Below are 19,971 nucleotides of genomic sequence, written 5' to 3'. Positions count from 1 at the left end.
AGCTTGGTTAGGGTGACACTTAATTTTTCCCAAAGGGCCGGTTTCAAAATCCAAAAAAGGTCTTATTCCTTGAGCAAAGTAAGCCAGTTGCACGTACTGTCCTTTTTTTGTTTTTGTTTTGTTTTGTTTTTTTTATTTTCATTCAATATTATTTTAACAGCATTTTGTTATGAAAGTTTAGACTGCATAGGTAATCAATTTACAATGAATTTGTTATTAAAACGCTCGCACTGCATTACTTACATTATAACATAACCAAAGTAAAGCGCGCGCTCTGATTGGTCAAAAATAAATAAGAACCGGAATGATTGCACAAGATTAAGTTAATTAACATTTACAGTCGTAAAGAATGAACGACACGAAGCTGCTAAAATTACAAATATCTGTTTATATTTACCTATATTTTTTGTTAATTTCTGTTTCTTCCTACCTCCCCCTATCTTAGGCTCGTGCTTCAAGTAGTTTTTTTTCCATTTTTTTATTTCTTTGAGAGCTTATTATTTTCCTTAGCAATTTGAAGCTCAATTTTGTAAATAGTTCTGATCTGAGCAATGAAACCTTGAAATATGCAAAGATTATTTGGGCACTTTCTAGAGTATATATCATATGTTATATTTCACTAGTAATGAGATCTAATTAATTAAAGCCATGTCTTCTTACATGTCGATTTTCCCAATTATTTATATCACATTCTATCAGCGTTTCAACATTTAGACACTTACTCTAAGCCAGGATAGAAAATCTTTCCAGAATTTAGACGGTGTTTTACATGAAAAAACCAAATACTCCATGGATTACGCTGCCTCCAGACAGGGGGCGCAGCCAGAGGGGGTGCAGTTAGGCTAATGTCCGTGTTTTATGTTTCACAAAGCTATCTTAAACGATTGCGCTATTTCAGTACAGACAAGTTCAAGATGAAAAACAAAAATTAATACATAGATTTATTTAAAGCGCGCACAAATAAAAAAAAGTCCTTAATATTATTGAGTAGTATCGACAGAATAGCAGTTCACATTCTCTTGGTGGTATAAAGGAAAAGTACGGTAGCTCTCAAGGGCCATCCACTTACAAAAATTTTCATGACTTTATCGCGCGATAAGTTTTGCTAAGCCTATTCATTCAAAAAATTTGCAATCAACATTATCGCGCGATAGATAAACTTATCGCGCGATAGAACAACTTATCGCGCGATAGAACACTGTATCGCGCGATAGAACAACTTATCGCGCGATAAATAATATTATCGCGCGATAATTTTATTACTAGCTTCCATGGCCCCACGACCATTAGCACGTGGTCACATCCATAGCAAGATGGCGGACCAAGTTTCGAACGTGAGTAATTGTCCAAGAAATAAAGACTTTTATTACACGACTCGGGCAGCCAGATGGCCAATAACTAAAATCAACCAATCAAAATGCTCTATTGCCGGTCTAATATTCTCTAAGTATTGGACCGGACACTGTCCCGAATGGTCCCGAATGATACCGCACTTGTGTCGCTTTGAACTTCAGTCGTATAATAAATCTCTTATTAACCAAGCTTGCTCGGGACCGCACTGGAAGAATATCGGCCCTCAGTCTTTATTTAATCACTTTCACCAGAGTGTGGTGAGGGTCGCACAACAGAGCGAGGCTCCAAATTAAGTGCGCCCTATATCCCACCCATCCCACCCCAGGGGAGGACATCCATCACACAGTAATCTCGTGTGTGGGAAATTAACGTCTCCTACCCCAACCCTGCAGGAGACGGGACCTCCATTTATTCGTCCCTATCCGAGAAGACTAGAATATCTAACCATTTCTTGATGTTATAGAAAGGTAGCAAATTCTTCTCAATTATTTTTAAGACCCTGAGTGTTGGTCCGGCCGGGGCTCGAACCCTCGACCTCCCGCACAACAGTCCAGCGCTCTATCCATTGAGCTAACCGGGAGGCGGTCTTTTTTGTACGGACCTCGCTGCGCTCGGTCCGTACTGTCAAGACCTCGGGCCGATATTCTCCCAGTACGGCCCTCGCGCTTGGTTAATAAGATATAATTATTCTTGATTTTTGAGCAAGAGACGGTAATCTTTGGGTTGAATTAAATTATATTTCTATGCTTTCTACGCCTTATATTCATAAACGATCTTTTACCTTATACACCTTATATAGTTTAAAAACGTATCCCTACACCTTATATTCATAAACAGTCTTTCAAATATAGAGCAATAAAGTCCCTCTCATATCTTTAACCCCACTTACTAAGATAGCACAGAAATATAATTTAATTTAATCCAAAGATTACCGTCTCTTGCTCAAAAATCTAGAATAAAAGTCTTTATTTCGTGGACAGTTACTCATATTCGAAACTTGGTCCGCCATCTTGCTATAGATGTGACCACGTGCTAATGGTCGTGGGGCTATGGGAGCTAGTAATAAAATTATCGCACGATGATATTATCTATCGCGGGATAGGTTAATCTATCGCGCGATAAGTTGTTCTATCGCGCGATAGAACACTCTATCGCGCGATAAGTTTTTCTATCGCGCGATAAGTAGTTCTACCGCGCGATAAGTTGTTCTATCGCGCGATAAGTTGTTCTTTCGCGCGATAGAACACTCTATCGCGCAATTAGTTGTTCTATCGCGCGATAAGTAGTTCTATCGCGCGATAAGTTGTTCTATCGCGCGATAAGTTTTTTTATCGCGCGATAAGTTTATCTATCGCGCGATAATGTTGATTGCAAATTTTTTGAATGAATGGACTTGGCAAAACTTATCGCGCGATAAAGTCATGAAAACTTTTGTAGGTGGATAGCCCTTGAGAGCCACCGTAGAAAAGACTCGTCTGCTTGAGATGTATAAAGTATCACAGCATGTCTACAGATTTCCTGCGTGTCCAGCTGAGTGCGCAAATCATGTCGGCCTGGGCGATCGACCCTCACTCTCAGGTAGTTCATCTACCGACGCAAACGCCGCCGAACAAAACTAAATTGTTGTAAGGTTTACAATTGCTTGAGTTGAATTAAAGCTTGTAGTTACGGTTAAACAACGTTTGTTTCTCTGGAAGCTTAAAAAAAGTTGTCAAATGCGAGGTATTTGCAGTACACTACAGTTATATTGATGGAGTCCAAGGTTGGGGCGGCCGAACGAAAATTCAACGAAGGTAGGTGTGATGGCAAGCGATTGCTTATTAAGGTTTGGAATGTAGATGCTAGGGATTGAGAGCGGTTTATCATTTAACCAAGATTATGGCTCATTGTACCTCCCACCTGGCAAGGTCTGTTAGAGGAGCCATTCATACTTCTTAGATAATAAGAAAACGCATCCTATTCTTGATTCTCCACCCCAACCCCACCCCACCCCTACTACACACTTATCGTCAGTACCTCATGAAAACAGAATTATGAATCAGTAAGGTGCCATATCGTTCTTAAACTGAAGTGATTGCCGGCCTGGTTTTTTTCTCACTTCATTTTAACATTTACAGTGTTATACTGATACGTGCTGGTAGACAAAAAAATTATCCAATTCTTTTCCTAATTGTTCTCTGAAAACTGTCGATATACATAACGCATGTTCAATGGTAGATTGCGAGGGTCATCTTTGGATCTCTAATCCGAGGCATGTTTTCAGCGATAGAAGGAATTTCCTAAATCCAAATCATTTTCAGGGCTTGATGAGCTGTCCTGTTGAGTCACTGAATAAATAACTTTGTCTTCACCATTTACTAAACTCAGTCACCTGAGTTGATCTTCTCGGTTTCAACGTCTTTATCGGGTTAGCCCTGTATCAAAGTTAAATTCTTGGATTAAAAAGCGCCAAGTGGGAATAAATTATGTACCCCCCAAGGGGTGCACCCCCTCCCCCACCACTCTCCCACTAAACCGGAGATCTGCAACTCCGATGTACTGCTCCGCGTTTTCCTCCCAGAGAATTTCCTTACGACCACCGTCGCACATTGTGTTGTAGGTATCGAAACCCTTTGTTAATTCTTTATCTGTTTTGTCTTCGTTGTTAATTTTTTCAACTCCAAACCAGAGATTAGACACAGTAAATATGATCCCTTTCGATATTGCCTATACTTCGCCTGCTGAAACATTTTCAATATCCTCAAACCTCCACACTGCTCCACAGCGCTTGTCATCACATCCGACCACTGAACCCCCTGGGCGACATTCGTTTCACTTTGTATTCTCCCCGCAAATGATTCCTATGAATTTTCGGAACAATAGGCTCTTTTGGTATTAACTTAGACATTTTCCAAAAACAGAAAGACAAACAAACAGAAAGAGAAGTGTGAAACCCCATCTAAAATGGAGCCCAAACTTCATCTGAAATAACAACTGCTGCTCGACAAATCGAGCCGACAGGATGCCGGTTTCATGGTCTTCTATCTCAACTCGGCCATCAAATGATACGCCAGACAAAAAGAGAAAAACTGGCACGAGGTAGCATGGGAGAACCTTGTTTGCTGGGCCAATGGAAACTGAACGAGAAAGCAATTTGACATACCTCTAAAAGTTCAGCCCTTCTCTTCCCTTTTCCCCTATCACTCAACTGGATTCCACGACCGGACAAATATTTTATCAGGTTTTCTACTTCAAGTACTTGGAGAAATCCACATCCCAGGACGCCATAACATTGCCAAGTGCACACCGAGCATCGTTGTGATCTGCTAAATTCAGTACCAGCTCAACGCGCTAGACAACTCGGAAATGGGCTATTAACTCTGATGATGCGATTTATTAAATCCATGAAACATGAAGGCAAAGGCAGGAATTACAAACCAGAATTGAGACTCGATACAATACAAATCAGAGAATAAAAAGTGTGCATTTTTTATCAATCACGGGAAAAATGACCAAGCTGACTGTAAAAGGAGTATTTGCGCAGCCGGCGTCTCTACTTCCCGCGTCTCCTACTGAAGTTCCCAAAGTGGAATTCTAACATAACCAAAGTAAAGCGCGCGCTCTGATTGGTCAATTTAGCGTCCCCCATTTGCCCATGGGTGTACGCTGCTGACGTGAACAAATGCAAAGACTATTTTTACGCGCGCGCTTGTTTTTTCTGGTCGCGTAAGATTTGTTAAATAAAAGGGAACTCTTTAGCTACAATGTTATGTTATAAAACAAATGGTAAACACCACAACGTACACTATTGAGTTATGGATGCACGCGGGAGGTTTGCCAAGCACTCAAGAAGCTAGAGTCGCTCTCGGCTATCGCCTCGAGCGACTCTTACGCTTCTTTCTTTCTTAGCAACCTCCCGCGTGCATCCATAACTCAATAGTGTACGCTGTGGTGTTTACCACTCGTTAACCAGTGCATCCTTCCTAAAGCTCTTGGTCCAGTACTTCTAGTACCGGACTGTCTCTGGATGCTGTTCTCTATTACTTTCAACGCATCTGCCTTTTCCTTATCTGCGACTAATTTTCTTTTGCTAAATACTCTGCACAGCTGGATTGTGGAGCAAAGGGCGATGATACTGGCGAAGAATGAAGGCCTGCCTCTTTTCCATGTCATCCTTGGTCTCTTTAGCGGAATCAAGCGCCGCTGATGAGTCAAACAAAGCCGAAGGCTTTGAGACAGCACTTGAACTGCAATGTCGATAAGGCTGTCTCTACGCTGGCGGTGTTTGCATTTCTTTTCATAGCATCTGCAATCAGCATCAAAATAAGTTGACGCATATTTGAAGAGTTCTCACTGTGCTAAGAATTAAAAAGCTCGTGAGCCCACACAGCGCATCACGTTATATGAACAATTGTTTACGTGATCCCAAATTGCGCATCACTATTTACAAATATGACTTTGTCACGTAAGCGCTTTCATGTGACCCAACTTGGCGCATTCCCTGGTACAAATGAAGTTAATACGTACCGGCCTGTTGCTTTAGTTGGGGCCAATACAATCATAGTTAAAAAAACAAATTTTTAAAAGAGTAGCTCGAAATATATCCAAAAATATTGTAAATCTTCAAATAAGTGGTGCCCAGGGTACTTATTCCAAAGTTGGGTTAAAACAGTAGGGTGCTCATTCAAGAGGGACCCTTCTCAGCTCACTTTAAACATTTTCACAAGCTTAATTGAAGCAAGTATTAATGTTCTTTTCTGGGCCAGGGAAGGGGGCAGCGTGCTTATTTCAATTTTTCTTCTCTAATATTGCCAGAAGCATTTTATACTGCTGTTGTTGCTGTTGAGCCATGTAGGTTTGCATTTGTAGCAACTGTTGCTGTTGTTGTTGCTGGAACTGTTGTTGTTGTTGTTGTTGCTGCTGCTGCTGTTGTAACAGCAGTTGCATCAGGCTGTTATGCTGCTTGTCAAGCAATTGTTGCCTCTCAGCCTCTTTCTCCAACTGCACAGATCTTATTTCTATATCTCTTTCTTTTAGTCTATTCTCTTCAGTTGCCCGCTCCCTCAAATAGGCCACCATTTCAGTTCCATTGGATCGCCTCTTTTTGGCCTTGTTTTGATTTTCACCATCCCCATCTGAAAGTGACCGTTTCTTTGTTTCACTCAATGACTCCATGGCTTTGAGCCTGATATCCTTAGCTTGCTCTTGTTCTCTCTGTTTTTTCTCTCTTGCTTTGTCATCCTCCTCATCTCTTGACTGATCACAGGCCTCAGCTCTCTCTATGATTTCTTCAAGTAGCCTGTCCAGCTTGGTTGGCTCAGGACTGATGCCACTGGCTTTTAATTCTTGTGAAGTCTTTTTTTTAAATTTTTCCACCAAGACCATATAATGATCTCTTACAGACCTCTTGTTAACTTTAAACTCTGCTCTTTTGTTGAGAATGTTGGCAATTTTCTCCCATGCCTGTGCCCTGCCCACAGTCTTCTCTTTAGCCCTGTATGGCTCAGCCTGCAAGACTTCGTGGCACAGGAGAATATCTTTCTCTTCACTCCATTCCATTTTACCACTGTTTTAAAACAATGCATGACATTTCAGCCTTTAAAAGACAACTTATACAAGTATCCCGTTAGCTTACATGAACATCATGTCCAGTCGATCTGATGTGATTAAAAAATGCAGTGTTAAACTTCTCTGTAGGATATGTAAATTACGTCCCCCAATTAAACACTACTTGCAGTTTTCGAGCGTGCTCTCTAATTTTGGTAAAATTTATATTTTTCATTCCCAAGCTGAAAATCCTTCCTTTCTAAGCGAGTTTAGGCTAATTTAAATGCTCTATACAGAGGATAGTAGTACGTCAGTAGAGTAAATAATGTGTATTCTACCAGTCAGCCAACAAATGGCATGGCCTGTATACAACCACCACAGTTGCTAACTGTCTTGAATTCTCCCAACCAACCTCGTGTTTAGATGAGGCTATATAAACACGGAAAAAGTGCTCTATTACTTAAGCTTAAATAATATGCTTTACGTGTAAGATTAAGTTTATTAGATGCAACACACATTTTAGTTTCAAACCAATTTGGGCGGTATCACGGCTATCTATATTCTTCTATTAACCTCAGATATTCGTTTAACAAAGATTACTATAGAAAAAAGTGTGTACATTCGTATAGCTAGATGTCGCTTTTTGAGCCGGGCCGGACAGAAAAGATAAACAAAATAGGAACTGCCGACTGTTTGTTGCATAAAACTAACGGACGAATTTTCACATTTATTTGTTGTGGCGAAGTTAACTTTGACCTAAGGCTAAGAATTTTTTTCTCAAAGTATGCATTACGCTAAGTTACTCGTACGACCTCAGAGACTTTCGTCCAAAAAAAAATTAAGCTGCATGACAACTAACCTCGAGGATCTGCTTGGACCAGCGTAATTTCCTCCTTCACAGGGAACTTGCAAGCTTGACATGACTACAAGTACAACAGCCGAGAAAATTTAATGTGGTTATCGGAGCGAGTGACATCAAATCATCTTCGAAGTACGGTAGTTTTAATCTCAAATCCACCTGTATTTCTGCGTTTTCTCCAGGACTTCAAACTAAGCGATCCTGCGTCGTCGACGTGACCTTTCATCAGGGACGGACGGTGTATCCATAGCAACAGCCAACGACAGCTGATAATTCACTTCCGGCGAACGTCCGTGACTTCCAACGTCGTCGATGCTTAAGGTCCCTAATATGTTCACACGAACCCACACAGTATTTCACGATCTTCAATCGTTAAAACGTTGTCATGTGAGTCCACACGGAGCTGGATCGAAAAACTCATGTCAGACTGGATCGAAAAACTCGTGTAAACTATGAAATGAGAAAAAAGAGAAGAACAACTCCCGAGGCACGTCGAATTTTTACCGAGTCCATAGAAAAAAACACACTGGACTCGAAAGCAGGTCTCCTAAATTACTCCACCAACCTGACAAACAACGGTTGGTAAAGGGAAAAGAAATAAACCAACTAATTCCATAATTATTTTACTTCAAAACCACCCTGAGAACTTCCCGAAGGAGATTGGACTCGACGTAGCCCTTGTGTAGCTGTACCTCTTCTCCCCCCCCCCCCCACCCACATCCCTCCTTGTAGTAACGGAATGAAGTTAACACCAGACGACGAGACGATTCAGGAAATTGTTTCCGTAGTTGCTAATTACGTCATCATGCACGAGGGATCAGTGATTTAGGCCTGGTTGAAAGGTCGAATTTCATTACATGCGCCGAGCTTAATGCGAGAGTTTGAGTTAAATGCATGTGAAGTGCGACGTTAGAATAAATTAAAGTGCACCTAAACCCCCAATTTGTTTTCGCTTAACGAAATAAGCGTATTTTTGGAGTATTTTTGTGCAAAATTTTTTTATTTGCTCAAATCTAAAATTTTCTGTGCCCAGACAAAATACGAAAAATCGGCCGCCATCTTGCCCCACGACCGCGTTTAAAGAGGAATGGCTCTAGCGGGTAATGTGACGTCAAATCGAGAACACGAAAGTCTGCATTTCACACATTTACACTTGTTTGGGAAGGTTGTCGTCGATATTGTCCGAAAATATGCCGATTACGTGTGTTGTAGGAGGATGTAGCAACGCGCGAAATTTGCAAGAGGGTATCGCGCTTCATACATTCCTCATACAACACACCTAGTCGGCATATTTCGGACAATATCGACGACAACCTTTCCAAACAAGTGAAAGTGCGTGAAATGCAGACTTTCGTGTCCTCGATTTGACGTCACATTACCCTCTACAGCCATTCCTCTTTAAACTCGGTCGTGGGGCAAGATGAAACCCTTTAAGAGTTACCACAACAGTATTGGCTATGTGTACTTTGGCTGCACAGGTGATGGTCAAGGAAAGAAACTGAAAATTGCTTTGATGAGGTGCTCCAAAGGTTCAGATGTTCCTGGGGGCTCTTTGTCTGCTGCAAAAGATGCCATCTCTCTACTTGGACCCAAGGCTACTTTTTCTGTTGGTGCCTGCAGTGGTTTGAACAACAGAGAGGTCAAGCTAGGAGATGTAGTTGTTTCATCAAAGCTGGTAACAGCTGCACACAAAACTCCTCCCAGCAGAGATATTGGTAACCTGATCAAACATGTGGCTGATGGGTGGAAGGCACCTTTACAAAATGCTGATGAATATAATGCCAAAGTGCACTGTGATGGAGTGTTTCTGAGTATCTCAGAGGAAAACGAGGACATGATTGGTCAACATCCTGAAGCAATTGCAGTTGAAATGGAAGGTGGAGGTGAGAACCATATTGATGAAAATACTAGTAATTGAAATGTAAGGGATGTTAGCACTTGTAGCAAGTGTCTTTAAAAACACTGCTCTGGAATTGTCCCTGCTGGTCCAAGAAAAATATCATGCAGCATGCTAACCTTGCAGTAATTATATAATGTGTATTTATTATAGTGAATTTGTGTTAGGCAAGGGTAGGGTAGGAAGATGTTTTTGTAAGGGTGAAGGTCACAAGTTAATTAATTTAAAATTGATTTTGCCCCTTCAGGATGTCACGAATTGTCAAAGTTGTGTCTTCTAAAAATGTAGAAAGTATCTTGCTGAATTGTTTGAGGTCTGGGGAGTAGAATCACAGTCCTTATTAACCCCTTAACTCCCCAGACTGACCAAGACAGAATTTCTCCTTCCAATATCAATATGATATCAAGCACACAAGTAATGAGAATAGAACAAATATCAAGAAAGGGATTATTAGTGGATCCAAAACCCAATTCTCCCAACCAACATTATAGGATAATTAGATCTAGGGAGTGAAAGAGTTAACTCTAATTGATAATATTTTGTCTCTAGAGAAATGTATACTGAAAATTAATTTTACAGTCTTGGTGTTCAAGTTTTCTTGTAAACATTGGTTGCACATGTAGGGACTTACACTAACCTCTTTCTGTGATGTGGATGTTTACCAGAAGCTAGAGTGTGAATCTGTGTGAACTTCAATTGAACAATAAATATCACAAAGATGCAAAGAAATAAGCTTAATATATGGTTAAGAGACATGTCAGTGTTAAGAGACATTCATGAATGTTTTTCTTTTCAGGAGTGTTTGCAGCAGCCCATGATTTTAAGACAGAATGGGTGGTAGTCAAGGGCGTCAAAGACTTTGCAGATGAAAGGCAGTCTTCGGGTGGGGAGTGGAAACAAATTGCCTGTGTGATGGCGGCATCTGTTGTGGCCAACATTTTGAGTGATCCAGTCATATTCCAAGATTGGCCTCACTTTAATACAGGTATGACTTTCTGTTTCAGTGTTCTTTCTCAACAGGGATACACTGTAGGTCTGATGTAGATCAAAGCTTCTATAGTTTAGCGTTCATTTCCCTTATTCTCATCATGAATGACTCAGCAGTATTACTGTACAGAGAAATTAGATGCTGATCACTCTTAGGAATTCAATGGTTAGGTGTTTGGGAGAAACCTGTGGTCACATTCATTTGAGGGATGGGATGTAATAATGTATAACAGTTCATTCCATGAGCCAGGAGAAAACACAGCCAAAATAATTTTAAAGGCTTGAAAAGGTTTGACATATGTTCCTGGGCAAATTTTCAACACATCAGATTGTTTGAACCCTTTTACTCCCAAGATCTTATTAGAAATTCTCCCCACTGTCTGCAATACAACGGTTTGTATGTACCTTTGGAGAAATTGGTGTGGGATCAGCTTAAAATCCCCTTATTGATATTTTTCTGTATTCTCATTACTTGTCTGCTTGATATTGTATTGATATTGTAAGGAGAAATCTGGTCTTGGTCACTCATTACAGTTGACATCCTATTACTGATATTTTGAGATGAATGATCCAGATTTTAACTGAAGTCATTTTAAAAAAATTGGTTTCAACTGACAGCAGTTTTTTTTTGTTTATTGACAAATTTAGGTACTAATAGATTACCCCCTGAAGGTAAGTCAGACTTGTTTTCAATTGATAAGTGAAATAATTACATTTTGTGTAGTTGCTTGTAGTGTTGGTGATGTTCTTTGCTCACTCCATACAGTAGTTATCTAATGATTTGTGCACCAAAGAATGCATTAGACTAAAATAATTCTTCCTTCCTGCTGTCTTAGACCTTAATTAGTTTTTAGATTAAGCTTTGCAGTCCTTTACATTAAAACCGTCTCCACTTCGTCACATTTTGCAATTTTGAGAGGTTTACACAAACTAGAAATTTTTCACCACCTACTTTCCTTTGTGATGTTAATTGTGAACGAACCTTCAGTGGGTAGTTGTGGATTTCCTTCTATAACTCATCAACCTGACATGTGGTAACAGGTATGCAGTGAGGACTGATCACTATTTATTTCCTTCTTCTATAACTTATCAACCTGACATGTGGTAACAGGTATGCAGTGAGGACTGAGCACTATTTATTTCCTTCTTCTATAACTTATCAACCTGACAGGAGGTAACGAGTATGCAGTGAGGACTGAGCACTATTTATTTCCTTCTTCTATAACTTATCAACCTGACATGTGGTAACAGGTATGCAGTGAGGACTGAGCACTATTTATTTCCTTCTTCTATAACTTATCAACCTGACATGTGGTAACGAGTATGCAGTGAGGACTGAGCACTATTTATTTCCTTCTTCTATAACTTATCAACCTGACAGGTGGTAACAGGTATGCAGTGAGGACTGATCACTATTTATTTCCTTCTTCTATAACTTAACAATCTGACAGGTGGTAACGAGTATGCAGTGAGGACTGAGCACTATTTATTTCCTTCTTCTATAACTTATCAACCTGACATGTGGTAACGAGTATGCAGTGAGGACTGAGCACTATTTATTTCCTTCTTCTATAACTTATCAACCTGACATGTGGTAACAGGTATGCAGTGAGGACTGAGCACTATTTATTTCCCTGAAGAATGAGAAAAAGATAGTTGGGTTTTAAATTCTGAGCTACAGTAAAAACCCACTTACAAGAAACTAAACTTTAAGAATCTGTTGGACTAAAATTTCGCAGTTAAGTTCCCTTCATATAAGAACCATTCTAGGCTAAAATTTCAGTTTAACTGAGAATTAGCAAATTTTTGTCTTTGCATCCTGATTCACAGACTGTATCCAAATTTTCATCATTTTACTCTCAAACTTCAATTCCAACATTTACTTCTTATCCTACTTTGAACTTACAAGTTGAGTTTGGGTACAACTAAAAACTGCTGAAGACCATATTGTGCACCAAATGTTATAATTTGATATTCTAGCATATTTAACGAAAACAATTTTCCAACTTTTTATCATCTCATGATGAAGTGAATACCTACAGAATGTTCCTAGACTTCTTTATTACCTCTAGGTCACATTATTGGTCTCCCCCAAAGTTCTTCTCTCCTCTAGTTTCTTTCACGCGCATATTTCCTCCTCTGCTGACCATACCTCTGATCTCTGTGTTTACCACTCCTTCATCACCCCTCTAGCAAACAATTTCCACTGCCTACTTCTTCCCTGGCAATTTAGACCTATGATCTGCTTGCTCAGCACCCGAAAGGAAGTGTCTACCATATCTAGAAACTATCAGCCTTTACCATATATATTCCCCCCCCCGGAAATTCATGGCCATCATATATAGTGTCCCCTTGATCCCCTGTGCTCCTCCTTGGCAATCCATGCCCATCATATATAGTGTCCCCTTGATCCCCTGTGCTCCACCTTGGCAATCCATGTCCATCATATATAGTGTCCCCTTGATCCCTTGTGCTCCTCCTTGGCAATCCATGTCCATCATATATAGTGTCCCCTTGATCCCCTGTGCTCCTCCTTGGCAATCCATGTCCATCATATATAGTGTCCCCTTGATCCCTTGTGCTCCTCCTTGGCAATCCATGTCCATCATTTATAGTGTCCCCTTGATCCCCTGTGCTCCTCCTTGGCAATCCATGGCCATCATATATAGTGTCCCCTTGATCCCCTGTGCTCCTCCTTGGCAATCCATGGCCATCATATATAGTGTCCCCTTGATCCCCTGTGCTCCTCCTTGGCAATCCATGCCCATCATATATAGTGTCACCTTGATCCCCTGTGCTCCTCCTTGGCAATCCATGGCCATCATATATAGTGTCCCCTTGATCCCCTGTGCTCCTCCTTGGCAATCCATGGCCATCATATATAGTGTCCCCTTGATCCCCTGTGCTCCTCCTTGGCAATCCATGCCCATCATATATAGTGTCCCCTTGATCCCCTGTGCTCCTCCTTGGCAATCCATGCCTATCATATATCGTGTCCCCTTGATCCCCTGTGCTCCTCCTTGGCAATCCATGCCTATCATATATAGTGTCCCCTTGATCCCCTGTGCTCCTCCTTGGCAATCCATGCCTATCATATATAGTGTCCCCTTGATCCCCTGTGCTCCTCCTTGGCAATCCATGGCCATCATATATAGTGTCCCTTGATCCCCTGTGCTCCTCCTTGGCAATCCATGCCCATCATATATAGTGTCCCCTTGATCCCCTGTGCTCCTCCTTGGCAATCCATGCCTATGATCTATGATCTCCTCGTGCAGCACCACACAAATATTGTGCGGTGAATAGTTTTTTCCCAGCATGCTGTTCATGCCCACCATATACATACCAAGTGTCCCCTGTTAAGGTCCTACTTAGCAACCCATACCACGTCGACAATTTTGTCGCCGATCGTAGAATCTCTCATGAAGTTAGGTAAAATTAAAGCTTAAAAAAATGGTTTTAAAGTATTCGAATTAAAAAATCTTTTCTACTTCAGCGTCCTTCTTAATCTCCGAAGTCGCTGCCAAGTCGGAACGCTGTTTTAATTACAAATTGGTGTTTTAAAGGTTTAACAAATCCAATACCAAAAGTTCCCGGATTGGCAACGAATCGGTAAAAGAAATTTGCAGGACTGAGATATCCTACTCTTGAGGGAATCTCCTCGAGGTCTATTTAGATTAAAGTGAATCCTTCTCACCGCAAACAGTTTTCCTTGCTTTCATTTTAGAAATTCAGAGTTGTGAAAATAGGGTTTTTCGAAATTGTCGGAAATATCTATTTCTGAAATTAGTCACCGGAGGTCTTAAGTACGATGGAATTTGAGAAATGCAGATTTTTCCATCTTTCATGGCTGTGAGTGACTTAATTGTACCGGTCAAGCGTTCAGAATGAGACGTCACGCAACTCTTAATTGTACCGGTCAAGCGTTCGGAATGAGACGTCACGCAACTCTTAATTGTACCGGTCAAGCGTTCGGAATGGGACGTCACACAACCCTTGTCAAGCTATTCTGACAACACTCCACTCCCCTCTAAAGGAGAATTTTTTCATGAAATCCAGTGTTGTTGTTACAAACATAAAGCGGTGGGGGAGGGAGAGATTTGTCAAGGATTATTACGAATTATAACCTAGCCACTGGTTTTCGTGCGACGTTACTGAACGTCGCGTGGGGAAAAATCAATGGACAGTTATCAAGCAATAACTACCGTCTGCTTCAATACTTTTCCTCTGATTCATTCCGTCATAAAGAAAGAAAGCCAGTGGAAATAAAGCTTGCTTAAAATTTTATTTTTTTTAGCTGAATTTTTTTTTTTAACACACAAGAAAAACAAAATCGTTTTGTTGAGTCCAGTGATAGTAGTATTAAAAAGCTGGTCGCATATACCCATCCGCCGTTAGATCAACACTGGGGAGCTTTAGCAACAGCGACGGCAACGAAAACGGCGTGTCGAACTCTAACTTTTCGTTTTTGTAACTCTTTCGAGGTTATTCTGATGTGTTTCACTTGGAAAATGCTGGCGAACTATTCAGGGACTTTATCACTACGAACGGCGTTAAAGTAAGGAGAAAGAAAGAAAAATTAACCGTCATGCGCTCACGTTCTCGAGAAAACCTAACGTTTGGTTATTTCACGTTGTTGTTTTGCCGGGAACGGCAAAGAAATGTACCAAACTGTTAAACGCACGTGCAGGGCGATTGTTTTTGCTCATTAAGCCTATTGTCTTCTGCCGTTCTCGTTGCCGTCGCCGTCGTCGTTGCTAAAGCTCCACCCTAGCTTTTCAAAGAGCAGTTTTCGCACGATATCAAAAATTATCTTAGGGGTTACAAAAGAAACCCTTTTCTGGTTTACTGGCTGGTAATGTTCTTGGCTCAGAGACTGTCCTCATGATGTTACATTTTCTCTCGAAGCTTCGCTTGTAGGCCTTCTAACTTGGAGGCTAAAATAATAAATGCTGATTGGCTGAGACATAAAGCATTTTTGATTAATTTTGGTATTTGCCTGGGCGAATACCAAAAATTTACGAAATATTAAAATAGCCTAACTGCCAAAAAATGTTATAACTTCATTTATGGCAATATTTTTTAACAGGGTTGCTTTCATTTCTTTGACGTTGTTGAACAAAAGTAAAACTTGAGTGAAAACTGAAATGGCTTTCTACAAACGTACGTAACAACGTGCAGTATTGACCTTATTAGACTTCTGAAAACACGCGTGAAATTAATCCTTAATTTTACTCGGCTCTATGCGACTACCCATGCAAATAGTCACTTTTCAGATAGTCTCTCGGAAGTGGACATTATCAGCTGATATACCAGCCGCCCGAAAGGGTTTGTTTACCTAACTTACTTGATTTTCAAGGGAGGAGTGACGCTTTAACGAAACAAACTTTTCTATCCTTTGAATAGGGATCGATTTGTTATCTGATAGACACAATAGACACTTTTCAAGCTCTGTGCCAGTTAATCTCCCTGTGCTGAATTCGATAGAAATTATTTAAACTGCATTTCCTCGCGTTCGCATTATTAGTAAGACATTTTCCTTTCCCTTTTTCTTTAGCCGTAAGTCCCTAAACAACAGCTTTAAAAGTTCAACCCTGTGGAGTATGAATTAAAGTACTTAAACTGTTCTCCTCGCGTTCTTGTTATTTACTACTGAAGTATTTTCCCTTTCTTACCTTTCAGCCATAAGTGCCTACACTACAGCTTTAAAGACTTCCATTTTAAGCGAAACGGATTTCCAACCCAAACTGTTGGCCTCTCACACCATTTCCAACTTGAAAACGGATGAAATATTCACTAACCTTCTCATACAACATGGAAGAAAACGCCTCACCAGGAATGACGAGACATATTCAAGGAGTAAAGACCTTGAGTATTTCGGAAAAGTCAGCGGTACTCCAGTTAAGCACTGTGATGAAATATTTCTTGGCACGAGTAGTGATCAGGAGAATCCTAATTCTATTCTTGTCGTTGGAAAAGCAGGCATTGGGAAATCTCTGTTTTGCCAAAAGCTGATTCGCGATTGGGCCAAAAACGAATTATTCCAAGCAAGAGAAACCGTTAAAATCCCAAATTTTAAATTTGCGTATTTGCTTACTTTCCGTCAGTTGAATTTGCTTGATGAAGAAAGTGTGACTTTAAGAGAAATCTTAAACTATTCTTCGATTTTAGAAGACAACTCTAACATTGATGACGTTACATTTGAGTATATTGTAAGTCATCCCAGAGAAGTTTTGATTATCCTTGACGGCTATGATGAGTATACCAAGCAAGATTATATCACTGGAAACTCGGGAAAAGGACATAGGAATAACGCTAGAGGTAAAATGCCGGTGGCCGCATTATGTTCAAAACTCATCAAGGGTAAGATGCTGAAAGGTTCTGTCGTTGTTGTAACCTCGCGGCCTGATGAATCGGATAAGCTGGGAGGAATCCGTTTTAAACGGTACGTAGAAATTGTGGGATTTTCTTCACAACAGATTAAAGAATACATTGAAAAGTACTTCAATGAAAACGAAAATATGAAGAGCGCTGTGCTTGAACATGTCATGAAGAATGAGAACCTAGTCAGTTTTGCTCATATTCCTATGCTCTGTTATCTGTTGTGCTTCGAGATGGAGTATACTCTAAACGAAACAAGAAATCCTCGTGACCTTCCTGTCTCAACAACCGACATTTACACAAAACTTATTGATATTTTTGAACTCAAGCACTGCTCTGAGTCAGAATACAGACACAAAGAAATTCCTAACCAATTCAAGCCTCCTCCGGTCATTAAAACCACATTAGAGAAACTATCAAAACTAGCGGCAAAACTTCTGCTTGAAAGCAAGCCAACTTTTGATGAAAGCGAGATAGAAGACAGTTTTGAGTTGGAAGAAGTCAACAAACTGAAAGGTAGCGGTCTTCTTTACTGTGGTCAGCCTTATAGGACTGGTTCGATCACAACCACGAAACACTTCAGCTTCACACATCTCACTGTCCAAGAATTCTTAGCCGCCCATTGGTTTGTAAAGGAAAATTGTATTCCAGTAGAGATATGCTCTGAAATGGTTTTCCAATTCATGGCTGGCATTTTGTCAAGTGAGTGAAAAGAGGAACTGATGGAAAAGTTGTTGACCAGTCATCAAGTTTCAGGGGATGATACTGGATTACTCAGAGCAAAGTGTCTGAGTGAGTATCAAGACAAAGAATTCGCTAAAACGTTTATCAGGAATCATCAGCAAGCGTTCAGTAGTTCAGACGGCGTCATGTATTTTGAAGATTTATCAGATATAGACAGCATTGCAGTATCATTTGTGTTGGACATTATCAGTGAACTAAATAAAGAGGAAGCTAGAGAGGCACAACACAAATGTTCTGATAAGTTCGTCCCAGTTAAGAAGTTCGAGGTTTCACTTTCCTTCCTAACAATGTCTGGAATACAACGAGTCTGTAATTCACTGATCAATGAACACTCTCTTGTGTCTGAATTGACTATAGGAGAAACAGCCATGACTGTCACTAATAAGATTCGTAATAAGATCACTGATACCGGTGTTGCCAGTCTATGTGAAGCTTTACAGCATCCAAGCTGTAAGCTAACCAGACTATGCCTGCGTCGTAATGATATCACTGATACCGGTGTTGCCAGTCTATGTGAAGCTTTACAGCACTCAAGCTGTAAGCTAACCACACTAGATCTGAGTAAGAATAAGATCACTGATACCGGTGTTGCCAGTCTATGTGAAGCTTTACAGCATCCAAGCTGTAAGCTAACCACACTAAATCTGAGGGATAATAAGATCCCTGATACCGGTGTTGCCAGTCTATGTGAAGCTTTACAGCATTCAAGCTGTAAGCTAACCACACTAAATCTGAGGGATAATGAGATCACTGATACCGGTGTTGGCAGTCTATGTGAAGCTTTACAGCATCCAAGCTGTAAGCTAACCACACTAAATCTGAGGGATAATAAGATCCCTGATACCGGTGTTGCCAGTCTATGTGAAGCTTTACAGCATTCAAGCTGTAAGCTAACCACACTAAATCTGAGGGGTAATGAGATCACTGACACCGGTGTTGGCAGTCTATGTGAAGCTGTACAGCATCCAAGCTGTAAGCTAACCACACTAAATCTGAGGGGTACTGAGATCACTGATACCGGTGTTGGCAGTCTATGTGAAGCTTTACAGCATCCAAGCTGGAAGCTAACCACACTAAGACTGAGTTATAATGAGATCACTGATACCGGTGTTGCCAGTCTATGTGAAGCTTTACAGCATCGAAGCTGTAAGCTAACCGCACTAGATCTGTCCAAAAATAAGATCACTGATACCAGTGTTGCCAGTCTATGTGAAGCGTTACAGAATCCAACCTGTACGCTAACCAGACTAGATATTCGGTGTAATGATTGTATTAGTAAGTTAAAAAAAGAATCTCTTCAAGCCATAGTGGACAAATACAGACCAGGTTTTGAACTTACAATTTAGAAATATAGCTATTTAAAGCACTTTCTGTAAATGTGCGAAGCAGCGTCAAACTAATCTACATCATTAGCTTACAGGAAATCTCGCCAATTTATTTTAATGATCTTAATTTTAAGCTTAATCTTGAGAAAGGAACAGTTACGAAATGGTTGGAAACAAAATGTTTTGAATCATTATAGATCATAGTAGAACTTTATGGTAAAAGGCTGTCGTGAAAGCAGCTTGAAGCCTGAAAACGTTAATAGTTTTTGTGGACTTGATTGTTTTGACTTGATCTACAAAAGTTACTCAAAGTAACTTTTGTGGATCTTTTTTCTGGGTCAACGAGAGTTACAAAGTACTTGAACTGTTATAGCTCAATGTGAGTAAAATAAAACGATTGTTGTAAATAGAATCGCATTGAATAAAGATTTTGTTGATAGATTGTTCGCTGGGAATATATTGCTTCCTATACCTTTGGTTTGTGGGTTTAATTGCCTGGACCTTTTTACTCTCAAGATCTGATTGTAAATTCTCCCCTCTAGTTGATACACATTTCGTAGTTAATTAGTTACGAGAATTTGGTGTTAGATTTGTAGTACTAAGTGTTAAATTCTCATTACCTGTTTGCTAGATAATATATGGATATCATAGGGAGAAGTTACATGTTAATCACTTGTGGCATTTTCGGAAAAAAGGCTTGTTTTCTTGCACTTACTCGATATCGAACTCATTCTTGAGCCATTCTTGAGCCGAGCCAATTATTGCAAAGATAGGGTGCGGGATTAAATTTTTTATTGCGTGAACCAAGCCAATTTATCGTACAGGTTTATGCCTTCAGTAGTTTTTCGTTTTTGCATGCACCGTTATATGACGTAAAACCGAAGGAGAGTGCAGATCACGGT

At 40.3% G+C, this 19,971-nt stretch overlaps 1 protein-coding gene, 1 long non-coding RNA gene and 1 pseudogene across 4 annotated transcripts in view; 1 reads left to right on the top strand and 2 right to left on the bottom strand.

The window, feature by feature from the left end:
- The window catches only part of LOC148726371 (uncharacterized), a 447,217-nt gene that overhangs the window by 142,637 nt on the left and 284,609 nt on the right, over positions 1-19,971 (bottom strand). The window lies entirely within an intron of this gene.
- On the bottom strand, positions 5,831-8,068 carry LOC148726390 (uncharacterized). Its single transcript, XM_088727409.1, has 3 exons — positions 7,898-8,068; positions 7,739-7,802; positions 5,831-6,898 (listed from the first exon to the last, which is right to left on the bottom strand). Exons 1-3 carry the CDS (start codon positions 7,962-7,964, stop codon positions 6,121-6,123), a joined length of 909 nt encoding a protein of 302 aa, XP_088583535.1. The 5' UTR covers positions 7,965-8,068; the 3' UTR covers positions 5,831-6,120.
- LOC148726389 (NACHT, LRR and PYD domains-containing protein 3-like) lies at positions 10,401-19,510 on the top strand (annotated as a pseudogene). The gene is made up of 3 exons (XR_015989471.1): positions 10,401-10,620; positions 11,271-11,294; positions 16,302-19,510. The product of XR_015989471.1 is annotated as an NACHT, LRR and PYD domains-containing protein 3-like (transcript).

This window comes from Stylophora pistillata, chromosome 7 (assembly GCF_964205215.1).
Source record: "Stylophora pistillata chromosome 7, jaStyPist1.2, whole genome shotgun sequence".
Taxonomy (NCBI): domain Eukaryota; kingdom Metazoa; phylum Cnidaria; class Anthozoa; order Scleractinia; family Pocilloporidae; genus Stylophora; species Stylophora pistillata.
Note: the sequence above shows the minus strand (reverse complement) of the source record. Positions and strands in the feature narration are given on the sequence as shown.

Excerpts from the sequence above, each read along its gene's own strand:
- LOC148726390 (XM_088727409.1), bottom strand. The coding sequence starts at position 7,964 with ATGAAAGGTCACGTCGACGACGCAGGATCGCTTAGTTTGAAGTCCTGG. Across the intron at positions 7,803-7,897 it reads GAGAAAACGCAGAAATACAG|TCATGTCAAGCTTGCAAGTT; the intron begins GTGGATTTGAGA and ends TTGTACTTGTAG. Across the intron at positions 6,899-7,738 it reads GGTCCAAGCAGATCCTCGAG|TGGTAAAATGGAATGGAGTG; the intron begins GTTAGTTGTCAT and ends GTTTTAAAACAG.